This window comes from Strigops habroptila, chromosome Z (genome assembly GCF_004027225.2).
Source record: "Strigops habroptila isolate Jane chromosome Z, bStrHab1.2.pri, whole genome shotgun sequence".
In the NCBI taxonomy this organism is placed as follows: Eukaryota; Metazoa; Chordata; class Aves; order Psittaciformes; family Psittacidae; genus Strigops; species Strigops habroptila.
The window spans coordinates 88,481,596-88,509,521 of NC_044302.2; the positions used below are offsets into that span (position 1 = coordinate 88,481,596).

At 42.1% G+C, this 27,926-nt stretch overlaps 2 protein-coding genes across 12 annotated transcripts in view; one reads left to right on the forward strand and one right to left on the reverse strand.

The window, feature by feature from the left end:
• Positions 1-4,665, forward strand: part of CPLANE1 (ciliogenesis and planar polarity effector 1) — a 60,181-nt gene extending 55,516 nt beyond the window's left edge. Inside the window, exons 49-53 of the mRNA XM_030512486.1 lie at positions 260-424; positions 1,493-1,605; positions 1,941-2,021; positions 3,225-3,394; positions 4,115-4,665. Coding sequence (XP_030368346.1) covers positions 260-424; positions 1,493-1,605; positions 1,941-2,021; positions 3,225-3,394; positions 4,115-4,255 — 670 coding nt within the window. The 3' untranslated portion in view covers positions 4,256-4,665. The remainder of the gene's footprint in view (positions 1-259; positions 425-1,492; positions 1,606-1,940; positions 2,022-3,224; positions 3,395-4,114) is intronic.
• A 15,084-nt stretch (positions 4,666-19,749) lies between these two features.
• Positions 19,750-27,926, reverse strand: part of NIPBL (NIPBL cohesin loading factor) — a 150,882-nt gene continuing 142,705 nt past the window's right edge. For 5 of the 11 annotated variants that reach the window (XM_030512491.1, XM_030512488.1, XM_030512497.1 and 2 more), the window contains 8 exons: positions 27,316-27,506; positions 26,414-26,521; positions 24,938-25,138; positions 24,401-24,547; positions 22,712-23,007; positions 22,213-22,387; positions 21,314-21,499; positions 19,897-20,754 (listed from right to left, as the gene is read on the reverse strand). In XM_030512491.1, the coding sequence (XP_030368351.1) occupies positions 20,389-20,754; positions 21,314-21,499; positions 22,213-22,387; positions 22,712-23,007; positions 24,401-24,547; positions 24,938-25,138; positions 26,414-26,521; positions 27,316-27,506 (1,670 nt within the window). In that variant the 3' untranslated portion in view covers positions 19,897-20,388. Of the gene's footprint in view, positions 21,500-22,212; positions 22,388-22,711; positions 23,008-24,400; positions 24,548-24,937; positions 25,139-26,413; positions 26,522-27,315; positions 27,507-27,926 lie in introns of all 11 variants that reach the window. The other 6 variants (XM_030512489.1, XM_030512493.1, XM_030512495.1 and 3 more) reach the window with 4 other exon arrangements.

Here is a 27,926-nt window from a genome sequence, read left to right on the forward strand (position 1 = left end):
TCACTTCCTGGATATGATTTTTTTCTTTATTTTTTTTTTTTTTTAATTCTGCCAGCATTGACTTCTTCATTCTGCCAAACCCATAGTTAATAAATGTTTTAGCTTTTTGCTGATGAGCTTAAACAAATTAGTATACCTTCTCTGAAAGTATAAAAATATGTTCTATTCTGATTAGGATGTAGCCTTACAATACTCACAAGCCAGCTGCAATTAAATGAGTGACAGCATGAGGTAACATGTAATACTTTTTTCTCCACAGAGCCCTGTTAACTGAACATCACAACGTGAGAATATCACAAGCGCTTTCACTGATGAATGAAATGTTATCTGAAACAGTGGTGTTACCTGCAAATGAACATAGAATATTGTCAAAGACAAGATCACCTCAAGAGTACAGGAGAAGGTGTATGGCATCTGCTAAAAGGTAACAACTTTAGGTGTTAAGCCTGCTCTAATGTATTGGTATCTTTACCACACTTCAAGTTGGTCTGCAGTTTGAAGCTGATTGGTACACGATTAGCTTGAGAGAAGCTTTATATTCTGGCAGAATCAAAGGTACGCTTTGTCTGGACCAGAGGTGTCTTAAGTTCCTGTACTAGTGGATTTCCTCCAACCACTAGTGCAGTCTTGGAGGGAACCTTAAAAATACTTTTCAGAGCACAGAGTAAGCCAGCTTGAGTCAGAGCAGTAATAAATGTCCTAACCCATTCCACTCAAAAGCAATTGCACTGGACTGTAGCCAGCAACATAGTTAATGATCTGAAGAGCATCTAGTAACAAGCAAGAAGCAAATAAAAATACTACTGTCCATGCATACAGAGTAATTTGAGTTCAGAGGACTCTTAAGTTTACTGTCTTCCTTTCTAATTTTTTTTCATTACCTAGGACTTGTTCTTTCTTTTGCACTTTGGTGCTTACTGCTTTTTGAGGACATGTTGGTATTTGAGTATTTTAAATTGGTAATTATGGCATTAATGTCACATGTGCATATGTAAGCCAGGTGTATACTGCAGTATACTATTTCCTCTTCTACATACAATTTTATGTTTTCCAGCATAGTAGGAGAACAGATAATCCTGTAACTTCCAGACATAAGTATTTCTGCATCTGTTTTTAATAATTAAAGTTCCAGGACAGAACTTTATGAGGGCAGTTTAAGTACATCAGCCCTGCCAGAATCAGAAGTGCAAGAGAATGTCATGCAGGAAGCCACCTTAGGAGTGGCAGTAACTTCTAAGTTTTGTGGGCTGTCTCTTTGTAAAGCTGATTTGGTATGTTGTTGCAGTGATTGCCAGCAGTTCTGGTTCTGGTGAGACTTACTGGCCCCGCAGGCAGTGTGTTTTGCTGATCCTCAGCTAAGTGGGCTGAAGGAGGTTTTTGTGGTCTTTTTGCCTCATTGGAATAAGACCTGTTAGATCTAAGTTGTGTGGAGGAATGCTGTGTGGTAGATAGTGGTAAGTATTTGGGCTTTGTTCTTTTTTTCTTGTTGTAGAGGGCATCCAAACAGTTCTGCTGTGTCAGAAAGGAGCAGAATTGCTGCCAAACCCAGCTTTGGGCAAAAAGTACACCGTTTCACTCCATCTCTTGGTTTAACACATTCCAGGGGTGAGTACAGAACTTTATTAAAAAGTACAAACTGAAGATGATCTTCGAATTACTACAGGATTTTGGGAGGGAGGAGCTTTAATACCTATGTAGAAAGTCAGATTAATAATCCTGGAGGTTTCCTGTCTTGCGACTTTTGTAACTGTGCTGTCATTGGTCTGTTAAATTATGAGTTACCTTGCCTTATCATCTCTTTCTAAATCCAAAGTAGCTTAATTTACCCTAGTGAGAGTACTGTGTAATCCAGGAATCAAGATCACAGATGAATATTCTGAAGCATCTTTTGTGTATTTTTGATCTAATGAACTTGATAAGAGGAAACACTGTCTTTCCAGGGAAAGCTTGTACACTCCGGAAAAGTGCTTCCAGAGGAAGAATGAGAAATGCTGCAAACTGTCCTGTTAATTCTAGACACTGTAAGTTACAAAGAGCCATGACATAGTGCTGTTCATCTACATAGGACAGGGGAAAAATAAGACACCGAACACATTTCAGAAAACATCCTGGGTAGAATTTATGCAACGTAGACTTCAGATACATTATTACTTTAGAATCCTGAAACAGGCATTACGAAGTCATGAGGGACAGAGGTCTTTTCTTTCTTTCAGCTGAAACTCACAGAGAAAGTTAGCAATACAGTCGCAAGTATTCTGCCTCTCTTTTACCTTTCTAGCACTGCTTACTGTGTGAGCTCTTTAAAGTTGGAATTGTCTTTGTTATCCCTCTGTAAAGTATATATTTAAGATGTTATTTTGTCATAGAGTGGAAAAATCTATAACCGTATTTTTTTAAAAAATCTTTAGATTTTAGTGATCTTTCTTCCCTGTGCCTATCTCTGTAGGTCTGGATCCACAAAAATTTGTTCACATAAATGTTTACTCCTAATCATATTGTTCAAGAGATGTGAGATTTGATAACAAAAGCAGAATTTCTGATCGAACAGAAAAAGGATGAGGAGAGAATCGGTCTGAAACTTAGGAAATACTGTGGGTGAATTCCATTGTCCGTTACACCAGAATTACACCAGTGGCATAGTAGAGATCCTGTTTGACTAGTCAAATGTCAATTTATTTGAGTTGGCAATGCAGGAAAGGGAGAGGAGCAATAGTAAGCGGATAGGCATTATTCCTGAATCACCTCTACAAGTGTAGAAAGTCATTCTCCTGCTTTCCATATATTCTCTTTCTAAACTCTAAATGCAGGTTGACCTTTCTCTGGTTTCACATCACCTTCTTGTATGAGATCCTCCAGTATATACCATCACTGCTAAGGGTATCACTAAAGTTCTGTGTCTTCTAAGAGGCTCTAATCCAGGATTTATACAGTTTTATTTCTCTATCAAATAATGTAGCAAATATCCCTTTTTGGGGACTGCACTGCAGGGCCTGCATGCTGCATGCACCGTGCATACTCCTATGCCACTTCGTGTTCTCCCCTGGGAAGACAGTTCAGAGCATGGGGCATCAGTTCAAGACAACAGATCGTGGTGGTTTTCATGTGTTTTCACACAGCTTCAGTTCTTAGAACTCGGAGCTTCTGTTCTTGAAGAAGTTTCAAGACATTCAGAAGTAAACAGCAAGAAATGTTACAGTGCTATGGTTGGCTTGTTTTCTCCTCAGCTGCTGAGTACAGAGTCAGCAGAACATCAAAACAAAAGCATCCACATCTTGCCACTGCAGTTCAGACAGAAGATGTTGATCAAGAGACTGATCGAGACATAGTAAGCCCTTGGACTGTGCCTGACGATATCCAAAGAATACTTCAAGATACTCATGACTCCTTGTTTCAGGTAGAATGTCTACTTGTTCTGGGAATTATTTGATACTTGCCATTTAATACTTTGTTTACTTCTGCTTTATTTAAAACGTGGATCTCTATTCAAAACCTGTGGATGGGGTAGATGGAGATGGATATAAATGGCGGTGATTCAAGAGAACTACATTTTGTCTTTACAAGCAAAGTCATTCTTTTGAGCCTTGAAAATGAATGTTCTTTGTAACAATTGGATAGGCATGTTGTCTATGGGAGTGCATAAACAGAAAAATAAATTGCATTTGTCGCGGAATAATCACAGAATGATTGGGAGTGGAAGAGACCTTAAAGATCACGTAGTTCCAATCCCCTGCCATGGACAGTGACACACTCCACTAGACCAGGTTGCTCAAAGTCCCATCCAGCCTGGCCTTGAACACTGCGAGGAATGGGGCAGCCACAGCTTCTCTGGGCAACGTCTACCAGTGCCTCACCACCCTCAGAGCAAAGAATTTCTTCCTAATCTCTAATCTAAATCTCCCTTCTTTCAGTTTAAAGCCATTACCCCTTGTCCTATCCCTATATGCCCTGGTACAAAGTCCCTTTCCAGATTTCTTGTAGGCCCTACACATAAATGCAGATACATAACTTGTGTAGGACATTTCTGAAAAGAACGGGATTGTTTTCACTGGCTATACAGAGGCCTTGTCCGTAAATGATATGCAGTGATTCAGCTAATCTTCTTTTCCTCCAATAGGCCTCTGCATTGCATCCTGTGAGTTTCTCTCTTCATGGCACTGTGGACACCGATGGTGTTTCTGAAAGCACAGGAAGTATCCTCAGCAAACTGGACTGGGATGCAATTGAGGCTATGGTAGCAGATGTGGAAGACAAGTGAACAAAATTTCTCAGCAGTTGTTGGAGTTTGGTTTCTGAACAGTTGTTGGAGTTTGGTTTCATTGTTCTACTTAAAATGGATTGAGGCTTGCATTGGTTTTCTTCTTAAGCAGCACAGAAATTCTCACTGCTTTCAGTCTTGCCTACATGAAATTCAATTCTTTAACGTGTAGTTTGCTTTCTGTATGTCTTCAAGTCACAAGAACTAAATATTGTTGGTAAATGCAGACCAGCAGTCTCAAACAAGAACTTCTGGGTCAGCTGCTTATACGTAAAAAGTTTTATTCTATTTTAAGAGCACTAAACGACTGGTTTGCCTTTGTATTTAATATTTAACATCATTATGGATGAAGTTATTTTTGTAACAACATTTTGTGATAAACTGGTTTAATAAAAGTTAGTTTCTGCTGATTTCTGTTGATTTACAAAGTGCTATTATTGTTGTGTACCAATACAACTGTACATGTGCGCATGTACTACCCTGGTATTTTAATCCCAGTTTACTTGTACAATAGTTCAGAATAATCTTAAGATTTTGAATGATTGATAGAGGTACAAGAAGTTGTGCAGTGGTAAATGAAATACAGACTTTTGTTAGGGAAATCAGACACCAGTATAAGACACTAAGGACAAGTTCTTACTGAGGTAAAGAAAAATGTTGCTGCAATGCTGCTGTGTTAGAGCTCTTCTGGCAGCCCCCAGATATTGGTAGAAAAATTTCCCATATGTTCAGTGGCCATCAACTAGTTGTGGTAGTCTGAACAGATGCACTCACGGTGACTTTCCCACCAGCAGTTTTTTTTCTTTTTGTAGTGAATAAATTTGACTTTTTCATGGAAGTCAAAAGTGTGTCAACTTCCAGCAGTTACCTACTGCCACCCAATAATAGTTAAAAAAAAAAATAATAAAATTGCGTGTTTCTGAGTGAAACTGCATCTTCGCAAAAGTCAAGAAATACGGTTCAAAGAAGGCCTGTAAAAGAATTACACACACACCAGGATAGAATTGACAGTTTCTGTAGGCTCAAAGATCAAAACTGGCTGTGTATTTTTAGCAGTCCTCAGAATCTGCATCAGCTTGTCCCACAGGAGCAGACAGACTGCAAAACTGTCCTAGGAATGACCATCTCCAAAAGAAAAGGGCAAGTACCTTCAAAGAGCCAAGTCCAAAGCGTGAAACACTGGCTATGCTCAAAGTCTCAAGGAAATCATCAGAGATTAGCTTCTGTTCCTGGTGGAAAAACCTGAAAAATCCTGTTTTAGCCAAATACAAAAGCCTCCTTGTGATCATAGCCAGCTGTGTGAAGGAAGAGAAAGCTTGTCAGGGCAAGACAGTGACTCAGAAACCTTGTCCTAAAAGGCTTGTGAAAACCATATTGGGCTCAGCCTTTGTTCCAGATGATAGTCACATCATCACAGCCAGTAGATGTTAATGCATACGCTGCGATGCACAAACGTATTAATGATAAATTCTAGAAACCACTCTCCAGACAAGATTGGAGATACAAAACGTGGTAGTTTGCTGACACTTGCTAGCTATACGGGTTTCCAAGGGCTTTACTTGTAAAGAAAACTTGTTTGTAAAGAATTCAGGTAACAGTAGATGTCTGGAGATGAAAACTATTAGGTAAGTTTGGGGGAAGGAAATGCAGAAACAAGGTGTAAGAATGCTGTTGATAAAAAGGACATTGAAGATGTTGGAAGGACTTTCACAGTCTTTCATGACTATTCCCTAATAGTGTTTGGGGCACACAGAACCTGGAACTTTGCAAAAGGAGAAAGTTGGTACATACCATTTTCTTTAACCAACTCACATTCCTCCTCCTAATTTTGTTTTGAAGTCTGCTTTGTATTTGCCATCCCGTTTTTTGGTTGTAGACTCTTTAGATCATGGAATAGAACCATACAATGGTTTGGGTTGGAGGACACACTTGAAGGGCATTTAGTCCAAACCCCCTGCAATGTGCAGGAACATCTTCAACTAGATCTGGTTGCTAAAAGCCCCATACAGCGTGACCTTACTTGCACGGCATGCACTCTGCAGAAGTGATGCAGATCTCCATTCAGGGTTGCATATCAAGAGCTCCCTACTACAGAGTTCAATGATCCTACCGAGCAACGGAACTAGACTGACTTACCATTTTAGCCCACCAAGATGTGGAATTGTTTCAATGTGTGTAGTTTATACGTGACTTTGTTTTTCAGTTTTACAGCACAAAATGTAAAGAGTTTCACACAGAAGATTTAATAATCACTCTGTTAGCTACAGTGATCATTTAGTGAATCTCCTTCCTTCCTTCCTGCCTGCCTCCCTTCCTGCCTCCCTTCCTGCCTCCCTTCCTGCCTCCCTTCCTGCCTGCCTTCCTGCCTGACTTCCTGCCTGCCTGCCTGCCTTCCTGCCTTCCTGCCTTCCTGCCTTCCTCCCTTCCTCTCTCCCTCCCTCCCAGGAAGAGACCTGTAAAGGTCATTGAGTGGATCTTGAAGAAAGCCCTTCTGGGAAAGGGCCCGTGTCCTGCCATGTCTGCATGGGGTGTGTGTGGTGCAGCCACCTTTGGCAGGCAGACGGACACCCCGCGCTTGAGGCTGGAGGCAGCCATACGCTGGGATTCTCCTCTGGGTAGAACAAGATCCCCGAGAGCCGACTGCTGCCCGTGACCCACTGTGGCAGGAAGCCGGGGAGCCCAGAGGGCTGCCAGCAGTGCCGGGGTGTGGGGAGAGCCTGTGGGACTTTGTCCTGACACCTCCAAGGGAGGCACGAGGCGTTATCGAAAGGACCCTCTTGCCGCATGTGCCTGGGAGCGTCAGCCAGAGCCACAGCCAGAGCAACCTCACGTTGACCCAGGATGAGGTGGCTGAGGCCTCGCTGACCGGCGTGAAGCACTGATGCCGGGCACAAACAAGAGATGGGAGGTAGGCGGACAGTGGCGTTGCAGTGACGCCAGGCACACATGTGAACATCCAACCAAGCGATGGACAGCGGTGTTACCGAGCGACGGGTTCTGATGTCACCGAGGGATGGAGCGTGACATCCCAAGTGACGGAACACGACGCTCCCGAGCGATGGATTGTGACCTCGTGTCCCTGATGGCTTATAGGCGGGTGCCGTGTCTCACCCATCGGCTGTGCCCGCACTCCAGCTGAGCGAGTTCGTGAGGTTGGAGTGTTGAGCGAGGCTGTTCCTGGAGCTGAGGTTGTGCTCGGGGAGTTCTTCACTGCAACTCTCAGAGCCCGACCCCAGAGCCACCGGAGGATTTTACCCGGCCTGTCTGGTTCAGGCAGCTGGGGCAGCGTGCAGGAGCGCTCGCAGCAGCAGAGGTGAGCTGTGCCCAGAAACCTCACCCTGGGCAGCCGGGAGGGTTTCCCTCCCGAGGAGCCTGGACACTTGTTCCAGCCCTCCCTGGAGCAGCAAATGACTGACTGTGGCCTTTCTTCCAGCGTGACACCCGCTGCTGCAGCGCCAGGGAGAGGGAGCGCCTCGACACCGCCTGCTCCCCCCGGCCCACCGCAGCCTGTGGAGAGCATGGCCACGGAGCTGGAGGACCGCTGTCCAATATGCCTGGACAGCTGGGAGGAGGCCAGCTACGTACTGCCGTGCCTCCACCAGTTCTGCTACCCCTGCATCGCGCGGTGGGCTCACAGCAAGCCCGAGTGCCCCCTCTGCAAGAGGAGGGTGACGTCCATCGTGCACTCGGTGCGGGCGGACGACAACTTTGAAGAACATGTCCTGCCACCACCTGCAGCAGCATCGCCTGTCGTCCACCTGACAGCAGGGGCGCCGGCACACGCAGCCGCCCAAGGCCTCCACCGCCCTGCAGCACCCCAGCCAGCAGCCGCGGGACACCTGCGCATGGATGCATTGGGCGGCTTCTACGCGTACGTCTGGGCGTTCATCTTCCGCGTCCACCCCACTGTCCTCGATCCCCTGCTGCCCTGGCTGCAGCGGGAGCTGGGGCAGCTGGTGGAGGATGCCCAGGCAGTGCCGGCAGCGCAGAGCCTCGTCATCTCCAGCCTGCGCTTCTCTGGGCTGGATGAGGAGGCTCTGATCCAGCTGCTGCAGCCCTCCCTGGGCCGGCGCACGAGGAGCTTTGTCCTCCAGCTCACCGACACCATCGTGCACCGGTGCAGCGAGGAGGCCCGACACCGCATGGGCCTTGGGAACGCCCGTGCTGCCGGGGGCCGAGAGGGGAGCCCCGAGCCTGCTCCCGGCCCCGCTGCCTCCCGAGGGGGGTCTCCTGCCCCCGGACCAGAACTCCGGGGGGGGCCCGGCAGCTCCCCCAGTGCCCCCGTTGGCACCCGTGGGGAGCAAGAAGAGCCACAGGAGGCTGTGCCCGGGTCCTCCACACCCAGCCACGGCAGCCAGCGCTGCCCTGGGAGGCCCCGGCGAGCCGTAAAGAGGAGGGCTGGCAGCCCCGAGGACCCCCGCCAGCCCCTCAAGAAGCCACCCCGCCGTCGGTGACACTGGGAGGGGGCCTCAGGGGCCGGACAACACACAGCCAGGCTGGCAGCTGGGGCTCACGCAATCCCCAAGAGATCCGCGATCCGGCCCCATTGTTGTTCTTATTCGTGTTCTTGTTCTTTATTCTTGTTCTTGTTCTTGCTCTTGCTCTTGCTCTTGTTCTCGTTCTTGTTCTTGTTCTCGTTCTTGTTCTTGTTGTTATTACTATTTTTGTTGTTGTTCTTGGTATGGTTGTTGTTGTTCTTATTATTCAGTAAATTAAAGCAGGAAAACTGCAGCAGAAGTGTCAGTGTTACTGGCAATGCAGGTGGCGTTGCTATCCCCACCCGTGCTGCTTTCTCCCACTTTCTCAATGCTACGCGCACCATTTCCTCAGGTGTCCGCTGGACCCTACCACCTCCTGCACCCAGAACCCTCTCAAATTCGGCACAGAGCCTGCAGTCTGGGAGGAGCCTCGGCAGTGCCATGTTCCTGGGCTATGGGACTCAAGGGACGGGGTGCACGCACTTTGGGTCTTGTTACTCCGTGGAACTGAAGAACATGGGCAGGAGATGTGGCGAGGCTCGGGCCCGTGGAGGAGCCGAGCCACAAGGCTCTCTGCTTCAGTTCCCTCGCAAATGGTGGGGATGCCTTGCCGCAGCCATTTCCTCAGGGGTGCTGTGGTTGAAGCAGAGCTGCTGTTGTCTGGAAACACCCCACCCCCGTGTGATCCGGGGCGTTACAGCTGCTTCGGGAGCTCTGTTTGGCGCTCCGGTGTGGATGCCCTTTGCAGCGCACAGGGAGCCAGCACTGTGGGTCAAGGACGCAGCAAGAAATCCGCAGTCTCTTCTGGTCCTTGGTTTCCAAAACCAGTGTCTGCGGCCATCAACGACATGCTGGGGGGCTTGTTGTGTCTGGCCTTGGAAAAGCTGCACACTTCAGAGCCAGCAAGGAGACCCTTGGGCTCTCGGTAGTCGTGTAGATCTACTGATGAGGCAGTACAAGAAGGTAAGGACGGAACACAGCAGACAAAAAGTCCCCAGCTTTATTAACACTATGAAAGGGGCTGGTGGATGTTGATGCTCCCACGAGGATCTCCTTGCCATCACTGTTACGACTTGCCACCACGCACTCGGCTCTTGCCCTTTTTGCTTTGTTACTCCTTGCCACCACAGGTTATACAGCCTGTTTCTTCCATGGACGCCAGCTACTATTTCTGCGTTCCCTTCGCTCCCCGCAAAAGCCTGTTTTGCCCAGCTCCAGGCCTGTATCTCTGCTGCTGTTTCCAGCTTTGGCAAACATCATAGAACTATGGAATGGATTGAGCGGGAAGGGAAGTGTGAAGGCCATTGAGTGGACCTTGAAGAAAGCCCTTCTGGGAAAGGGCCCGTGTCCTGCCGTGTCTGCATGGGGGGTGTGTGGTGCAGCCACCTTTGGCAGGCAGACGGACACCCCGTGCTTGAGGCTGGAGGCAGCCATACGCTGGGATTCTCCTCTGGGTAGAACAAGATCCCCGAGAGCCGACTGCTGCCCGTGACCCACTGTGGCAGGAAGCCGGGGAGCCCAGAGGGCTGCCAGCAGTGCTGGGGTGTGGGGAGAGCCTGTGGGACTTTGTCCTGACACCTCCAAGGGAGGCACGAGGCGTTATCGAAAGGACCCTCTTGCCGCATGTGCCAGGGAGCGTCAGCCAGAGCCACAGCCAGAGCAACCTCACGTTGACCCAGGATGAGGTGGCTGAGGCCTCGCTGACCGGCGTGAAGCACTGATGCCGGGCACAAACAAGAGATGGGAGGTAGGCGGACAGTGGCGTTGCAGTGACGCCAGGCACACATGTGAACGTCCAACCAAGCGATGGACAGCGGTGTTACCGAGCGACGGGTTCTGATGTCACCGAGGGATGGAGCGTGACATCCCAAGTGACGGAACACGACGCTCCCGAGCGATGGATTGTGACCTTGTGTCCCTGATGGCTTATAGGCGGGCGCCGTGTCTCACCCATCGGCTGTGCCCGCACTCCAGCTGAGCGAGTTCGTGAGGTTGGAGTGTTGAGCGAGGCTGTTCCTGGAGCTGAGGTTGTGCTCGGGGAGTTCTTCACTGCAACTCTCAGAGCCCGACCCCAGAGCCACTGGAGGATTTTACCCGGCCTGTCTGGTTCAGGCAGCCAGGACAGCGTGCAGGAGCGCTCGCAGCAGCAGAGGTGAGCTGTGCCCAGAAACCTCACCCTGGGCAGCCGGGAGGGTTTCCCTCCCGAGGAGCCTGGGCGCTTGTTCCAGCCCTCCCTGGAGCAGCGAATGACTGACTGTGGCCTTTCTTCCAGCGCGACACCCGCTGCTGCAGCGCCAGGGAGAGGGAGCGCCTCGACACCGCCTGCTCCCCCCGGCCCACCGCAGCCCGTGGAGAGCATGGCCACGGAGCTGGAGGACCGCTGTCCAATATGCCTGGACAGCTGGGAGGAGGCCAGCTACGTACTGCCGTGCCTCCACCAGTTCTGCTACCCCTGCATCGCGCGGTGGGCTGACAGCTAGCCCGAGTGCCCCCTCTGCAAGAGGAGGGTGACGTCCATCGTGCACTCGGTGCGGGCGGACGACGACTTTGAAGAACGTGTCCTGCCACCACCTGCAGCAGCATCGCCTGTCGTCCGCCTGACAGCAGGGGCGCCGGCACACGCAGCCGCCCAAGGCCTCCACCGCCCTGCAGCACCCCAGCCAGCAGCCGCAGGACACCTGCGCATGGATGCATTGGGCGGCTTCTACGCGTACGTCTGGGCGTTCATCTTCCGTGTCCACCCCGCTGTCCTCGATCCCCTGCTGCCCTGGCTGCAGCGGGAGCTGGGGCAGCTGGTGGAGGATGCCCAGGCAGTGCCGGCAGCGCAGAGCCTCGTCATCTCCAGCCTGCGCTTCTCTGGGCTGGATGAGGAGGCTCTGATCCAGCTGCTGCAGCCCTCCCTGGGCCGGCGCACGAGGAGCTTCGTCCACCAGCTCATCGACACCATCGTGCGCCGGTGCAGCGAGGAGGCCCGACACCGCATGGGCCTTGGGAACGCCCGTGCTGCCGGGGGCCGAGAGGGGAGCCCCGAGCCTGCTCCCGGCCCCGCTGCCTCCCGAGGGGGGTCTCCTGCCCCCGGCCCTGCTGCCTCCCGAGGGGGGTCTCCTGTCCCCGGACCAGAACTCCGCGGGGGGCCCGGCAGCTCCCCCAGTGCCCCCGTTGGCACCCGTGGGGAGCAAGAAGAGCCACAGGAGGCTGTGCCCGGGTCCTCCACGCCCAGCCATGGCAGCCAGCGCTGCCCTGGGAGGCCCCGGCGAGCCGTAAAGAGGAGGGCTGGCAGCCCCGAGGACCCCTGCCAGCCCCTCAAGAAGCCACCCCGCCGTCGGTGATGCTGGGAGGGGGCCTCAGGGGCCGGACAACACACAGCCAGGCTGGCAGCTGGGGCTTGGGCCAATCCCAAGAGATCCGCGATCCCTCCTTGTTTTTGTTGTTGTTCTTATTATTTTTGTTGCTATTGTTGTTGTTTTTGTTATTATTATTATTATTCAGTAAATTAAAGAAAAGCAGGAATACCGTATAAGATGTGTCAGTGTTACTGGCAATGTAGGTGGTATTTCTATCCCCATGCAAGAGGTACAAACAGGTTGGATACCACCTGTATCCAACCTGGTACCACAGGTTGGATAAGTTGAAGTATTTCGTAGTTCTGTTGGTCCTTCTCCGCTGAGAACATAACAGTTGGAAGCATGTCAGCAGATGTTGCTTTCACAGGAGGCAGGTATAGAAAAAATTATCTTGAAAAAAAAGATTCCATTGTCTTTGGAGCAATCAATGTTCCTGTGTATTAAAAAAATACCTATTTATAGAAATATTCTCTTCTGAACCAGTTATAGTAATTTCTTTTCTGCCTTTTTTTCTTAGTCTCCCTTTTTTTTTTCTTTTGAGCAATGCATGTGTAATCGGATTTTTCTCTGGTATGCCATGAGCGAAGGGAGGTCCAGAATTGCCAGAAACATAGCAGCATGCTGAGATGAATGGGAACACCTCTTCCTCTTCTGACTTACAACAGGAAAACTAGAAAGTTTTGGAAGATCTCTGACTAGAGGATGAAAGCAAAATAGGAATACTTACTTCTGTCAAAGCCACCAGTAGCAATGGTCCAATCCTCAGCGAAAGCAAGTATCCCATGGGTCCTACAAGAAATATTAACAGAGAAATTGTCCATCTATGAAAAAAAGTGCAGAGAATGCCGTGTGGAAGCTTGCAGTTGGCTGAGACTTAGGCTGAAAAGCTAACTCCAAATTCAGTTTGACTGCACTCTGTGAAGGTGGTATCCATCTGCTTTCCACATGTCTGCTGCAGCGAGATGCAGAGTGAGGGAAAAATTAATACTAGAAGACAATCCTGTGAGAGAACAACTGATTCCTGTTTACAAAAGGCCAGACAGAGTACGCTGTGAAACAGGTCAGCTGCAGAAAGACGGGTGTATCAGTTAAAAAAATACGTATGGAAACACAGAGGAGGAAAATAAGATAGAATATATATATGATCTGACACATACTTGGTTAGAATAACCTAATAGAAAAACAAGAAATGGAGTATTTTAAAATGTTGTTTGGGTAGGGTTTTTTTTAAGTATTTAAAGTATTTAAAAATATTTAAAAGTATTTAAGTATTTTAGAAGTATGTAAAAAGTACTTTAAAAAGAAGGGCTGGATTTTTAGAGCAGCTGAAGTGGGACAAGCTACAGCAATTTTCATTTTCTGAAAGCACAGTTAGCACTTTTTTGGAGTCCCACCCAAAGAAACATAAATTTCCTTTAGCGGTGTAGTAGTGAGACATTTCCATCTGACTGAAAGATACTGAAGTTTCACACCTTTGAGCATAAGATTACCTTATTGGGTTAAATCATATATGCAGTCTTAGAAACTTGAATTTAGATATCCTTTTTAAAGAGTGGCCATTTGAAACAATTTTTTTTCTTTTGTACTTCATTTTGACAGATTTTACATCTTAATATATGGTTTTGACCTCGGTTTCTTCAGTAGACTCAGTCAGAAAGCTTAAAAAAACTCCCAAACTAACTTCTTTCAGAAAAAAAAACTTTCTTCCAGGAAGTTTAAAAAAAGAAAACCAAAACAAAACCAAAAGCAAAACACCCCCATCCCAAATGAAAACCAAAAAGAAATATTGAAAACTACACCAACCACCAACCAAAAAAACCCCAAGGAAATAAAAGAATTAAAATAGGAAGATGAAAAAGACCAAGCTACAAAATTACAAAGAGTAAGTCTTGATTATTAAGGCACTCAGAGATTAATGAAGAAAATGGCACTTACCATTGGCTGCCACTAGATTGATATCTTCAGCAGAAGTCTCTCTTTTTGTCAGAACTCTGGCTGAGATATGACTAAAGAGATGTCAAATTATGTGAAAATACAGCTTAAGATACACAGGACTGGGATCTATGTTTTATATCCAAATAAGCTGCCTCAGTAAAGGAACAGAGATAGGTATATTTCACAGGCAACATACAAGCAACTTGTATATTGAAGCTGCCGAGCTCCTTAAAGTCATGCTTACACCTTCTGAAGATGGAAAAGAGTGTGTCCAGCTGTAGAACAAGCTACTTTGAAGATCCTACACAGGCGTTGAGAAATCGTGTGTGGCACTGAAGCATGTTCATAAGCTAAATCTGCGCCACAATTTGTAAAATTTTATAAGAAAAAAGGAACAAATCTTCATTAATATCTACTACCCACACAGGAAGTACATCCCTGAAACTTGCTTTTGAAATCATATTGCACAGCTTTACACAAGGCAGAAGAGGTAAGACATCAACAGACAACCCTGGTCCTCAGCTGGAATATTTTCAAATAAACTAAAAATAATGGAAGGGGTTTTCTTTTTCTGATATATAAAGACACAACAAATAGAAAGTAATTATTTTAACAAAAAATATTTGATATGTCATGTAAGGATGTGACCTGTTCAAATGGGTTTCTCAGCCACCGTTTAAAATTGAAGGTAGGAAAAAAATCCACTAACTATGGAGCATCCAGTACCAACCAGAGCTGCCCACAGAGAAGTAAGTGTGTAGAACGCAGTACGTGGTCGGTCTGGATGACTTGCAGGCTGAACACTAACTTAGTGACAACTTCTGCCCTATGGATTTCAATAAGAACAGAAGGAAAGGAATCCTCCCTCCCTCTCAACTAGAGCAATATCAGTACTTTTGGACAGCAAGTAGGAGTGATGAGGCATGATCCAAGCCACAGGAAACTCGGTATTATACGATGCTGACCTATGGGTTTGTATGTGGAGATAGAGCAATACCATTTGGAATTGCAAGATGCATCAGACAGGAGATGTTCAAGGCTGACGTTGAATTTGAAAATCCATCTCCACACAGGACTGTTCAGAACCAAAAAAGCCCTCATGCATCCGAAATGAAAGATTTTCTCAAGGAATCATTACACTTTGTTTGCGAGAACTCACATGATGCATTTAGACTAAGCAGGATGCACAAATCTACTGAATTCCTTCTCTATGCATGTATTCCTGGCTTATAGGAATTTAGGCACATTGTTCTGTATTATTTTTGTACAAGCATAAATCCTAACAAGAACTAAACATGAAAAATACTAGAGAAAAGGCTGTTCCTTTGTGAAAGCCTAAGTCTTCAGTCTGTGCCTGTGAAGGCAAAATGAGCAGGAGATGATCTCATGCGGTTTCTCAAAAATAAATTGACTGTAGTGACAGACACGGTACCGTTTCTGACAAATTTTGTAGCCCTCTGTGGTTGGGATGAGAACTGCAAATAGGGGTATTTAAAACAAATTCAGAAGCTATTTTGGGAGAAAGGAAAGGAGGAAGTACATTGAAAATGAGCTAACTGACAAAAATGGTGTTGGGGAAGTGAGGTTTACAGCCAAAGCTAACAGCTGAAGCATGCCCCATGCAACATGGCTTAGCGCTCATAACTACAGCTTCCAAAAGACAGAGGCTACATGACAAACACAGGAGCAGTGTCCTGTTTAATAATCAGCCCCCTGGAGAGGTGGGGATTGAAATCAACTAAATCACCATTCCAGCTTCTACAAAGCAGGATGCTTGTTTTCAAAACAGAAATACGTGCCTTCCAACATAGCTGCATAAAGAACATTGATGAAGGAAAGCTCTTTTGAAGTCAAAACGAATTGCTTTAAATAGCTACTGGAATAATAAGAAATACTGTGCCACAACCTGTAACTGGCACAGTCAGGTTTTTGGTGACGACAGTTTGCAACTCCAGCGTAGTAGACCCTGTGCCTGGAGGGATGGTTGCTAAAACGCATGCCATATACTCCAACCACTACCACACTGCTGCCCAGGTGCTGTCACACAGGATAAACTCTCCCCTCCCCTCCCTCAGCTCCCCCTAAACCAGCCCTCAGGATAAGGGTTTTTTTGGAGAAGACACATAACACCTTGGAAGGCTGCAGGCAGTGTACGCAGTTGCATGTGTGCCAGTGAAAACTATCCCTTCCTAATATAGGAAACTCCAAAATTAGGTGGGAAACACATCTGAATCATGCAGAAATTAGAAACGATGTAGTTACATCTGATGGGTTCAACAGAGACTTGCAAGAATTCTCTCAGAATAATCAAAAAATTGATTCCCTCGATGCCTTACAGTCTCCGCAGGCGTAATTTGAGCATCATGAGCACAATGAGAAAGGGATTAATGAACTGTATGTGCATTCTAGGATAAAAACTTGCAAGTTTAATTTTGGAAAGGTTCAAACTGAACTCTCAAAACATTTATTTTTATGAAATGTGAAAATACTATGGATTTATTTGTATACAACAATAACACTTTAATATTTAGTCAAGGAACCATGAAATCTAAAAACTTACTACTTACAGTAAGAACTCACCCATTACAACCCAGTACTTTAATAAGAGGACAGATTCTCTGAGGGACATGGAAACACTTGTATGGTTATGGCATGGCTCTTCAGTGAGTGGAAGCAAGCAAGGATATAGGACTCCTGTTGAGCTCTGGCTATTTCTAGCGTGTGAGACTTCAGGGGTGTTGGGCACACAACAAAAGTAGCAGGTGTTTAAATTCAACCTCATTAGTATCTGTCTGAGCTTGGAGTTAAAACATGTCAGCTTTACAGCAAGGATCAGTTGAACTGACCCATTAATCACCCTGGAGTATTATTAACACCTGCATTCCTGCAGAATGCCTGCTCTTTAACTGGCACCAGATGAGTCAGCCTCAGTTACAAACTGTTTTGTGATGAGCCACAAGCACATTTATTTAAGTACTGCTATAAGTATGCTGTAAGCATTTCGTGTTAGAGCTATGTTTAGCACAGCCTCAATATTCTGACTAGTGACACCACAACAGCAGAATAAAGGCTAAAGTTTGACTCAAATTTTAAAATTTTGAATAGTTTTTTTAATGGCTACAACTCACTAAAATACCTGTGCTGAATATTACCCATGCCTAGCTTTGTATATGTTAGACTTGTTTTATATAAGCAATAAAGAACCTCAAAAAAATACAAAAGGGCATTACTGAATCATTAAAAAAAATATTTATAATTAAAGTTTTGTCAGAAACTATTGTGATCTTTTATAGCTGCAGATAATGAAAATACTCAAGAATTATTCTGCAATTTTACAGTACCGAAGTGGAAGATTAAAAATAATCACTTCATTTTTATTTAGATTGTGGAAGTGTCTGTGTTTTCTTAAGAAGCACAGTATGGCTAGCGCTAATTCTAAGCTTGACAATATCCTTTCATTAGGGGAGCTACCACAACTAGTTTCCACATACAGAACTTGTACTCAAAGGGAGAAAGCAGTAAGAGTTAAAAAAATCAGAAATTATTATAGTTATGTATGTAAAAATCTATTGCCATAATAGAAAAAATACTACAAGGCTCTCTCAACATAAAGGAGTAGAATGTCACTGTATCAATTTCTGCACTGCAGCACTTAAAACCCAAAGCAAGAAACAAACAATTTATTTTTTCTTAATGTAGAAAACTCTCTATCTTGGTATGTGCTGTTGCCAATACATGGTTAATGTTGGTAAAACTGTGACTGCTATTCAGAGGCTGAGCACTGCTCTGATTAGAGCTGCAGCCTTGGGCTTTCTGCTGCATATCATCAGCCCATGCTATTACACAGCCAATAGGAAGCTGTTTCCCCAAAATGAACACTACTACCTTTTTCTTTCACAGCAAGTAACCTGAATGTTTGTGATAGGCAAAGGAAAACTAAGTATTTGGTGGTCCAGAAGGGGAAAATCCAACTCTAAACTAGTAACAATCTTATTCAGTAATCTATAACTAATTTTGTAAGTGTTTATTATATTTATTATATCCAACAGATTCCATCAAGGAGCATGTATGTCCTGCGGCATATCACACAACATATTAATGGTCAAAACCCTCTCAACTAAGACAACTTTAGACTTCAGGTTTCTATTATTTCTTTCTGATAATTTTATTCCAATAAATACCAAGCAAATTGAAATAAAAAACCTTCTTTGCTATTGGGAAAGCCACATGACCAGGAAACAATTTGTTTATGAACAAGGAAATATTTGTGTTACCTATTAAAAATAAGATGCTTTAATATAAATAGCATTAGAAATGGCTAACAGACAACTTCTTTTGAGAATGCATCTCAATGTGCGAAATTCTTGTTTTTATCATCTGGGAGTTTTCTTCTGAAGTATTTTCAGTTCTTTCTAGTAATAACATATGACATGTCATACAACCCCTCTATTCTCCAAGTACAAATTTCCCACTATAAAAACTGCTCCTGGCCCTGAGAAATACAATATTTCATTGTTTGCTACAAAAATGTCCTGCTTCCAGAGCTGCAGAGGAGTTACTATACTTTTCCTACTTGTCTCTACTTTAACAATACCTATATCCTAGCCCAAGAGGTGTCTTTTTGTACACTGAAGAAAACACCATTAACAGTGAAAACAAAAAGGTGCCAAAATATTTCTATTCAGAGAAACTCCAGTGGTGAAACAGCAAAAAGGCATTTCCCATAGGAACAATTACTAACTGGATTCTGAGGAGTTATTAATAATTTGTTTAATTTTCTTCTGTACATGAGAATACTTTGGAATACTGATACTATTCCTCACAAATCAAATAACATCTTAGAATTCTGCAAGCTAGTTTCCTAAAAACAGCCTCCTAGTATAAATAAAATTTTTAAAAGAAACATAGCAGAATGAAAGACTTACTTATTTAGGAATATCTGTTTTAGATAAATACATTTGAAAACACAGCAGAGTTTAACAGTCCCTTAAAAAGTTTAGATGTTTTAGATTTTTTCTGTTTGCAAATACGCTGGTTTTCCTACTCTCCAGGAAGGTGAACTGCTAATGAAATGCTGTGGCAATGCAGTTGAAGCAAATGCTTCTGAAATAGCATTTTTTCAATTTACAAAATGTGAAAACGTCTTTCAATTAGTAAAAAAAATAGTCTAATATACAAACATTTTTTCAAAAATCCATTTGTGAAGGAATGTAGCGGAATTACCCAGACTCATACCCATTCACTCCTCAGATACTAGTAACTATCTCCTCTTGACACAAACCTCTCTGTATTAACCCAGAGAAATGCATACATGGCCAGTTAGCCCAAGCAGAATAGTCATTCAGCTTTCCCCAAATTTAAACTATCATAAATTACCATATGGACAGCATTAGAAAGAAATTGAAGCATACAAGGAATAAACTATAGTTTCTTTTTATATCAAAATGTACTCTTGAAAATGTGTTTGGCACAGTGCTAAATCATATAGTTAATACTAAATATTGCAGGATACAATAAAACCCTGGAGTTAACTTGTGTTTACACCCTTTAAGGGATAAAAATAAAAGGATACCAATAATTCAGAAGTCAGCCTATACAAACTGTATAAACAATATCTTATGTCTTGTTTTGAAAACCAATGCTATAGTAAATTTTACATAAAAAGACTGCAAAATAATATAAATGGATTTAAACAGATCTTTACAATAAGAAATTCAAATGGAAACAGACAAGTAACAAAGAGAAGTAAAAAAATTTATTGCAGTATTCGTTCCACCAGATTTGCTGGGGATCCCTTTTCTTGTATTATTTCAGGGTGACCTAATACATCAAAATCTACATTTACAAAAACTCCTCCTGCAGATAGGTCATAGATACTGCATGCTTTTTTTTTCCTTTTTTTTTTTTTTTTCTTTTTTTTTTTTTCTTCAACAGAATAAATTATATATCCAGGAGATTCTGCCATTTTACAGCCTGGAAAAACAATGCTTCCTTGGAAACTGGGCTAAGCTAAAGAAAGCCATCCGCTGCTAGGTTAAACTCCAAGAACACTTTATTAAGAACATTAACAGACTAATTTCCAACATTCACTTGTTTATTTTTTTTAAACAGAAAGGTTTTTTTTCAAGATATAAACAATTTTTTTTTTTGTTAAACTATAATACAGTGGGAGTAAAAATGAACTGAGAAGTTTCTGCTGCACAACAGCGAAGAAAGCTCCCACAAAAATGTTTACCAAACATTTCCTTCTTTTTTCCCGCGTCCCAGGTTCCATTCTTACTCTTCGTTTAACTGATTATTTTTTTGCCAGAAAGTTGATATTTCAAGTTTTTCTGTTATTTCAATTCCTGTAAATTTGGCTGCATGTACAAATTCATTAGCTGGAAGTTCCATCCTTGGCGGCATACAGCGATCGTAAAGTCTGCACAACTTTATTAGTCAGCTTATTAGCACTCGTTAGAGCAATTTTTTTGTAAATAATGTCTGACTCTTTAATAGTGTCTACCCAAGGCACCAGTTTGCGGCCATCACGGCGCTTAGCCTCAGTCCAGGAGCCACTGTAGGAGCCTGCCATCCACTGAACACTGAAGCCATTGCTGGTTTTCTGTACTACTCTTGCAATTTGTGGTCGGTCTTTGTACTTTGGACAGCAAATAGCGATGACATCCATGACATCAACACTTTCATTCATCTGTGCTGCCAACTCCGTAGAGTCTGAATTTCGTTTTGACCTTCTCAATGACTAAAACATTGGGGGGAAAAAAGACCAAGTGTTACACAAAAGAACTTTAGTGAAATTATTGCTTTTATTGCTTTTAATCCCTTGACGCCGGGAGTTGGGATTTCCCGGCACACATTCCATTGCCGGCAATGAGACGCACCGCGACCGCCAGCGCCAAGGGGTTAACATATCCTTGTAAAACCACATACTCTTAATTTGTACCCGTGTCTTTATCTCTTATTGATATATAAAATTATATATACACATGAATCATAAAGCTACATAAAAACTTGGCAACAATAAAAAGGATAACACACAGTACATTCCAAAGGAAAATTAATAACTTTTTATACGGGATAAATTTCATTTTCTAGGTTTTTTTTTTATTGTCTTTTCTGTTAAACTTTCTACAAAAGTTGTATAAACGGTTAAGTAGAGAATCTCTATCTACAAAATGCTTTCTTTCATGTGGATTACATTACTTGGTGTACATTTAATATAATAGACTGACATTTATAAGCACATAAAAATCATTTTACGTAATACGCTGCGAAATACGTTGACTCCTCCTCCGCCTCACCCCTGAAGTGCCTCCTCCTCTATCCTCCCCATCACTTTCATCGTCCTCTGTCTCAGCTGCATTGTTTTTAGGGCTGCCTCCTCCAAGCAGCGAGGTAATTGCTTTGTTCCGAGCATTTGTGCTAGCTGACACCTCTCCATCTTCTTCCTCTTCATCAGGATCCAGATGTTCCATAAGGAGCTTGAACTATTAAAAAACCATATTATTCCACATTGAAACATTATAAACATATTTATATCACACTATTTAAATAAAAAAACAAAATGCAAGGTAAAGAAATGGGGTAAAACAAATGTCAGACAACTTAAAACTTAAACAGCTTGTGTTTTGTTCTACAAACTTCTTACTTTCCTTTCTTTTTTTAGTAGATATGTAAAGGCATTCCTCCTGCGTTTCCAAAATGGCAAGTTTTCTCTAACTTAAATTTAAAGATAGGGTGATGGAAAGTAAGTAAATACAATAGATTTAGTTTCTGTTCCTATGATGGCAACGGTCAGAGATATAGTGAATAAGTTATATGGGAGAGTTACAGAAGAGGTGTCCCTGCCCATGGCAGGGGGGTTGGAACTAGATGATCTTAAGGTCCTTTCTAACCCTAACTATTCTATGATTCTATGATTCTAAGATGGATACTAGAAATTAGAGAATACTCCATAAAGATGAACATCCTTTAGTTGAAATTAATTTTCATCATGTTTAAAATTATCACATATCTTTGAAAGATAGTCCTGCTAAACATCCTGAAAGGAAATGGTGAGTTATAAATATATCACGTAAGATTACCAGGAACTTTACATTTTGAAATGTTCATTAAATACATTGGCATCTACATTCAAATTTATACTGTGCTACAGAGTACAGTATACATTTCAGGTTTTCTGTGAAGAAACGTTACTTACATCTAAGTACTGTTTTACTATACTCCTCTTCACTTCTTCAGTGATCTTGGAATTAGCCATATCACTCCGCAGAAAATCCAGAGTTTGTTTTGGATGAAAATGCACTCCTGTCTTCCTGTTTATCGCTTTATCGTAAACTTTTGCAGATTCGGATGGAGAGTATTTCTGAATTTTACTGTTTAGAGAAAACAAAAGAGAAGAACTTTTAAGGAAAGACCAAAGTAATTTCAAGGAAAGGCTTTTAAAACCTTCACTATAAGTAGCTATCATTCGGTTTTAATCATGAGTTTTAATCATTCCATATAAAACAGACAACCTGGTAAGAAATGAAACAATAACTTTTTCTAAGCCAGCCTTTCACTACATTCAACTTATCACATTTATGTTTCTTCCCTCACACAAATCTATTGCTTAACAATTAGTTAAAATCAACTTCTTCCTTGATCCCTACAAAGAACTTACTAAATAACAAGATGGCCTATTATCTAAATATTCTTACCTATCAGAGAATCCACAGAGGTTCTTTAAATGCTGTTTCAGCATCAAAAGTAATAATATGCCTTGGGAGACATTTGCAAATTCAATTAAAGGAGCTGAATTTTCTGGTAAACACTTCATCACAGCATTTATATCATTTTCTTCATCAGAATCTGAATCAGAGTCTGCTCGTTTCCGTAACCTTCGAGGCTTAGAAGCTTCCTCTTCACTTTCGCTCTCACTACCACTGTTACTGTCACTCTCAGTCTCCTCATCTGATGAAGGTTTTCTTTCCTTTTTTTTGTCTTTCACCATAGACTGCAAGAAAGAGAAGTTAACACACATTCCAAAATTAAAGTAGCATCATGTATGTTTCTAAAAAATGTTTCCAAAGTCATTACTGCCTTAAATTCGCAAGAATTCCCTGAACAATGTTATTAATTTATAACTCGATATTAAACGTTAAAATTCTTTATGGCAAAGAGATGATGAAAAACTGATCCAAAGTTCACATGTTTTGTAAGGTGGGTATGGAAGGAACTGAAGCAACAAGTACCCCACTGACATGTTTTGCTTAGAAGACTACTCAAGTTCACAAGCAATTACAATAAAATGCAGTAGAAGGCCAAATACAATAAATCAGGAAGAAAATTCCATTTTTCTTCCACCCGGACATCATTTCTGTGTCACGCAGATTTTCGTATGTACTTTGGTACAACTAGTCCAAGCTGGTTTTAATCCTTGTCTCTCAAAATTCTATAACAGTAATTACTCTGCTGATCAGAGAAACCTCAAGTGATCATATACATTACTAATAATCATCAGTTCTACTACTTTCAAAGCTACAGAAATTCACACATGCATTATTACTGCCCCTAGTATGATTTTTCATAACACAGAACTTAATATGTCCTAAGCAGGATCTCATCCTTTCTGTGCTGGATGCTAATCACTGGTCCCCAGCACTCCCTTTTTCCAGCAGATCAGAAATCGACTTTGGTATGGTGACAATTTGAAGCAGTGTAATTTTCAGGCATGAGCTCTTACTTGTACTTTCTAGTCAGACTGGACATTCTAGAAATGGGTTTACTTCCTGATAGTTTGTACTTTCTACTATTAAAGTTGTCCAGGAAATGAAGACACTGAAGTCTTCATGTTGCAAAGGCCTTTTCTTATAGGGTTGTGTACTACCATAGCAACAGATACTATACCAAAATTCAGGTTCTTACATGCTACATTAAGAAAAGACAGACTGTACATTCTTTTCCTGCAATAAACAATGTATTTAAAGTCTCTGAGGCAACACACATGCAACTGCCATCAGCTACTTGACAACAAAATAAACAGCCAACTGGATTTTATTGTTAAAATTATACAAACACCACAGTAAACTAGTATTTCATAATGATTCTGGGTTAATGTGCTTCCAGATGCATGCAATTAATTATTATTTAGCCATACCAGGGAATGATGGCAAAATTCATCATTACTTTTTAATAATGTAAGCAGCAATGTATGGAAAGTTTTCGATTAGTGTCTACCAGATGCACTACAGAACAGAAAGGGTTGCTTGTTCTTAACTACTGGTTACAAAGTAATGCTACTGGTCAATATAATAATAATGGTACTGTATTAACTGAAAAATCGACCTAATTATAGAGAAGCTTATGTTGCCACCATAATAAATACACTAAAATATAAATGTACCTACCTCTTTAAATGACTGTAGTAAGTTGCTACCAGAAACTGATAGTGTAATGTCTATATGATGCATTATAAACAGTGGCTCTTCCTGTGTTTGGTACGGGAAACAGGCTAGATTGTCTGCTATGTACAAGAGCATATTCACCTCTGTTTTCTGAAAGTTTAAAAAAAAAAGGTACATAAAAATAAACATACAATATCTTAGATTTATACATTTATCCTTTTGTTCCTAACAATCTAGAGCCAAAACATGATCACAGTTTTATTCTACGTACTGCCCCAAACCCACCTCTAAACAACGTGTATATATACAGAATTTAGTCATATCGGAAGATATAACTGGGTAAAGAAAGGTACGGAATGATACTAAAGCAACAAATGCATTCTATATAGGCAATATTAGATAGGCAAATGCCTTATATTATAAAGCAAACCAAAATACATTAGGGAGATAAAGTTATCTATAGTTACGTCATAAAAATACATTGCAAAAGGAGAATTTAAGCTTCTAATTCTTTTTAAGTGAAGGAAATCCAATGCTTACTGCAGTATCATCAAAGAGGTTGAGTAAAGAAATTAGAAATGCTCGTCTGTGTTGGCGGTTCCCTCGGATCATGGAGTACAGGTGTGAACACAATGCACTGGATGATTCATCATGTCTGAAACCTCTTACAGGATCTTTTGGGCAGGTATTAATTGCCTGTTGTACCTGGTAAGACATCTTCATACCAGCTACTGCTTTCATCTGAAATGGCAATGTATTTATTTTTATTTAAAACATTGCTTTCAAAGTAGTAAAACTTACGCTTTTAAAGTGGATGCTCACCTGAAAATTAATTTTAAAACATGCATTGAAGCAAAACTACCTTTTGAGTTGGCAAACAGATTAAAACAGAACTTGTGGCAACAATCAGAATGCCTTGTGAACTGCTTTTGCTGTGAATTCTGTTAGAAACATGCAGCTAATCTGTTTATCCACTACAGCTAGGTATTCCAATTTTCAAGAAAACAGAAATGTTTTCATATATGAACAGAATATTTTACCATATGTGTATGCTTGATGTCATTTGCAGTGAAACCAACAACTGAATTCATCTTAGTACAATAGGACTAATAAACAGAAAATGAAGGACTTTTTGCTGTAATTTCCTGCTGGCTTTACTTACTTCAAGGCTCCTGCTCTAGTTTCCGAACAAACTGAATCTCTAGTTGGGTTGCATATCCAACTCTCCTCATACCATCTATGCTGCTGTTCAGCAAAGTTATCTCTTCATCAAACATGGTCATTGCCTACATGGCAAATTTCATCTGCTAGCCTTTTACCTAGTCATTAGGAATATGAATGCCATCAACAGTGCAATGCTCTAATTGCTCCAGTATAAGATGTGAGAAGTCCCACAATGCATTACACACACTGAACCTAGACTGGAGTGTTCTGAAATAAGGAGAGGATGCTGATGCAGCTCTATTTCAGATCTTAAGCAGAATTATTTGCACTATGCCACAACTCCACAAGACCTCATTTAGCCCTCAGATTTTCCTTTCAGCAAGATTCCTTAGATCTGAACAGCTTCCTATGCTCCTTCTGCTTAGATTACAATTTATAAAGCCTTGATGCCTCAATGTGCTAATACATATATACTAAGGGCTTCTGCTTTTACAAGGTGTTCTCTTCCTTAATCCATTGCTACAGGAAAATCATTGCTAAACATTATGAAACAGCTGTCCTTACATCTTATCAAATAAATATTCTTAAATACTGTTCAGTGAGGAAAATATTACTGTGAATTATAAACTAAAGGAAATTTTGGACTGGAAGACACACTTCAGATTATTCTATGCTTTCTATTTCTAAGAACAAAAACCTCCAAACAGGGAAAAGAGTCGAGATCATCTTTACAGCTGCTTATGTTACTGTTTATTGTCTATATTCTTTTTTCTGCAGCTGAGGCATATTCAGGTGTTAAACCACTAGAGAATGTAACAGTATTTTGCAAAATGTTAAATCAGAATTACTTACGTGAATGAACCCAGCATATTTTTTGTCTATTTCCACCAACTGCTGGTCAGCTTTATTTCGCATAGAGGGCTCTGGATCTGTGCCCATAGCAATTAAGTACGGCACACACTTGAAAAACAAACAAAACGATTATCCACAGTCACCGTACCACCTCTTTCTCAGTCTTTGTTCTTCTACTACTCTACTGTTCTTGTTATATTTTGACTACTGCAGAAACTAGAACAGGAAGCTCTACGCAACTTATCACCTGACTACTTTTTGCAAGCAAATAATACAAAATACACAAGAGACCAGAATTATAAATTACAGAAGTTGTGTCAGGTTTCAGGTAGTATTCCCTTGCTCTCAAAATCTAAAATCCATTTAGAGTACAAAAATTGCCATTTAAAAAAACCCAAACCACCACTTCTGACTGAACATGCACAATGGATGCAGTATAAAAAATAGTTACAAAAACATTATGTAAGCAAAGAATAACGGTGGTGAGGACTGAAGTTCTGACATTGATTGTGGAATTCCATATTGTCTGGAGAACAAGAGGACAGAGGTGGAGGCACGATGACACATATTCCAGGATAAAGAATGAAATTAAGAAAACAACCTGGCATATATCGGAAATTCGTTACAAAATATGCTCCAATGTACATTTGTAAGTGCTCTTTAGGCACTGGCTGGGCTTTTACATCTTGATTCAAAAACAGAAAATACAGCATTTGGAATCTCACTTGTTGGCTAAATAACATAAAACAGAATTAAAAATTTGCTTTCTGTAAAGCCCTCTTGCTACAATAAGAAATTACTGTAACATAGGTGGAAAAGAAAAACTGGAAATTCATGTAGCAAACGTGAAACCCTCTGAAAACCTTAATAAGAAAAACTTCCATCATAAAAGCCTACCATACCTGAACAGGATGGATGAGACCTTGGTTTAACGTCAGTGCAATAACATTTAGGGCGAAGTGGCGTACGCTAGACTGGGTATGAAAGAAAGCCTCAAGGACCTGTTTGAGATATAGCTGCATGATGGAGCTACTCATCCCTGAGGAAATATCACCCATTTCTTTCAGGTCTTCCTGTTTTGCTACTTTTTTCCCTGTAAAAAGGACAAAAGCATACTCACCACAGTATAACCATTTACTTTTTCATTACTTGATTTATGCTGATATTTAAGCTTTATAATCCATAGACATTTCAATGGTCTTAAATGGCTTTAAAATCTCACGAAACACAGAACAGTCTGATGTAAATATACATAAAATAACTAGAGAGACATTACTTTAATTAAAGTCTTGTTCTTTAATAAAAGTTTCTAATTTTAAAAATTTCTTTCGTTTATTACTTTCTATCTGCAAATTAACCTTAGAGGAGACTCTGATTAAAACTATTACTTTGATCATTACAGCAATTATGCATTCTGGATTGCTTCCAGGATTTATACAACTTGAAAATAAATAATATACCTATTATATGTATATACCTATGCACATAATGAATTTTTGAAAATTATTTTAAG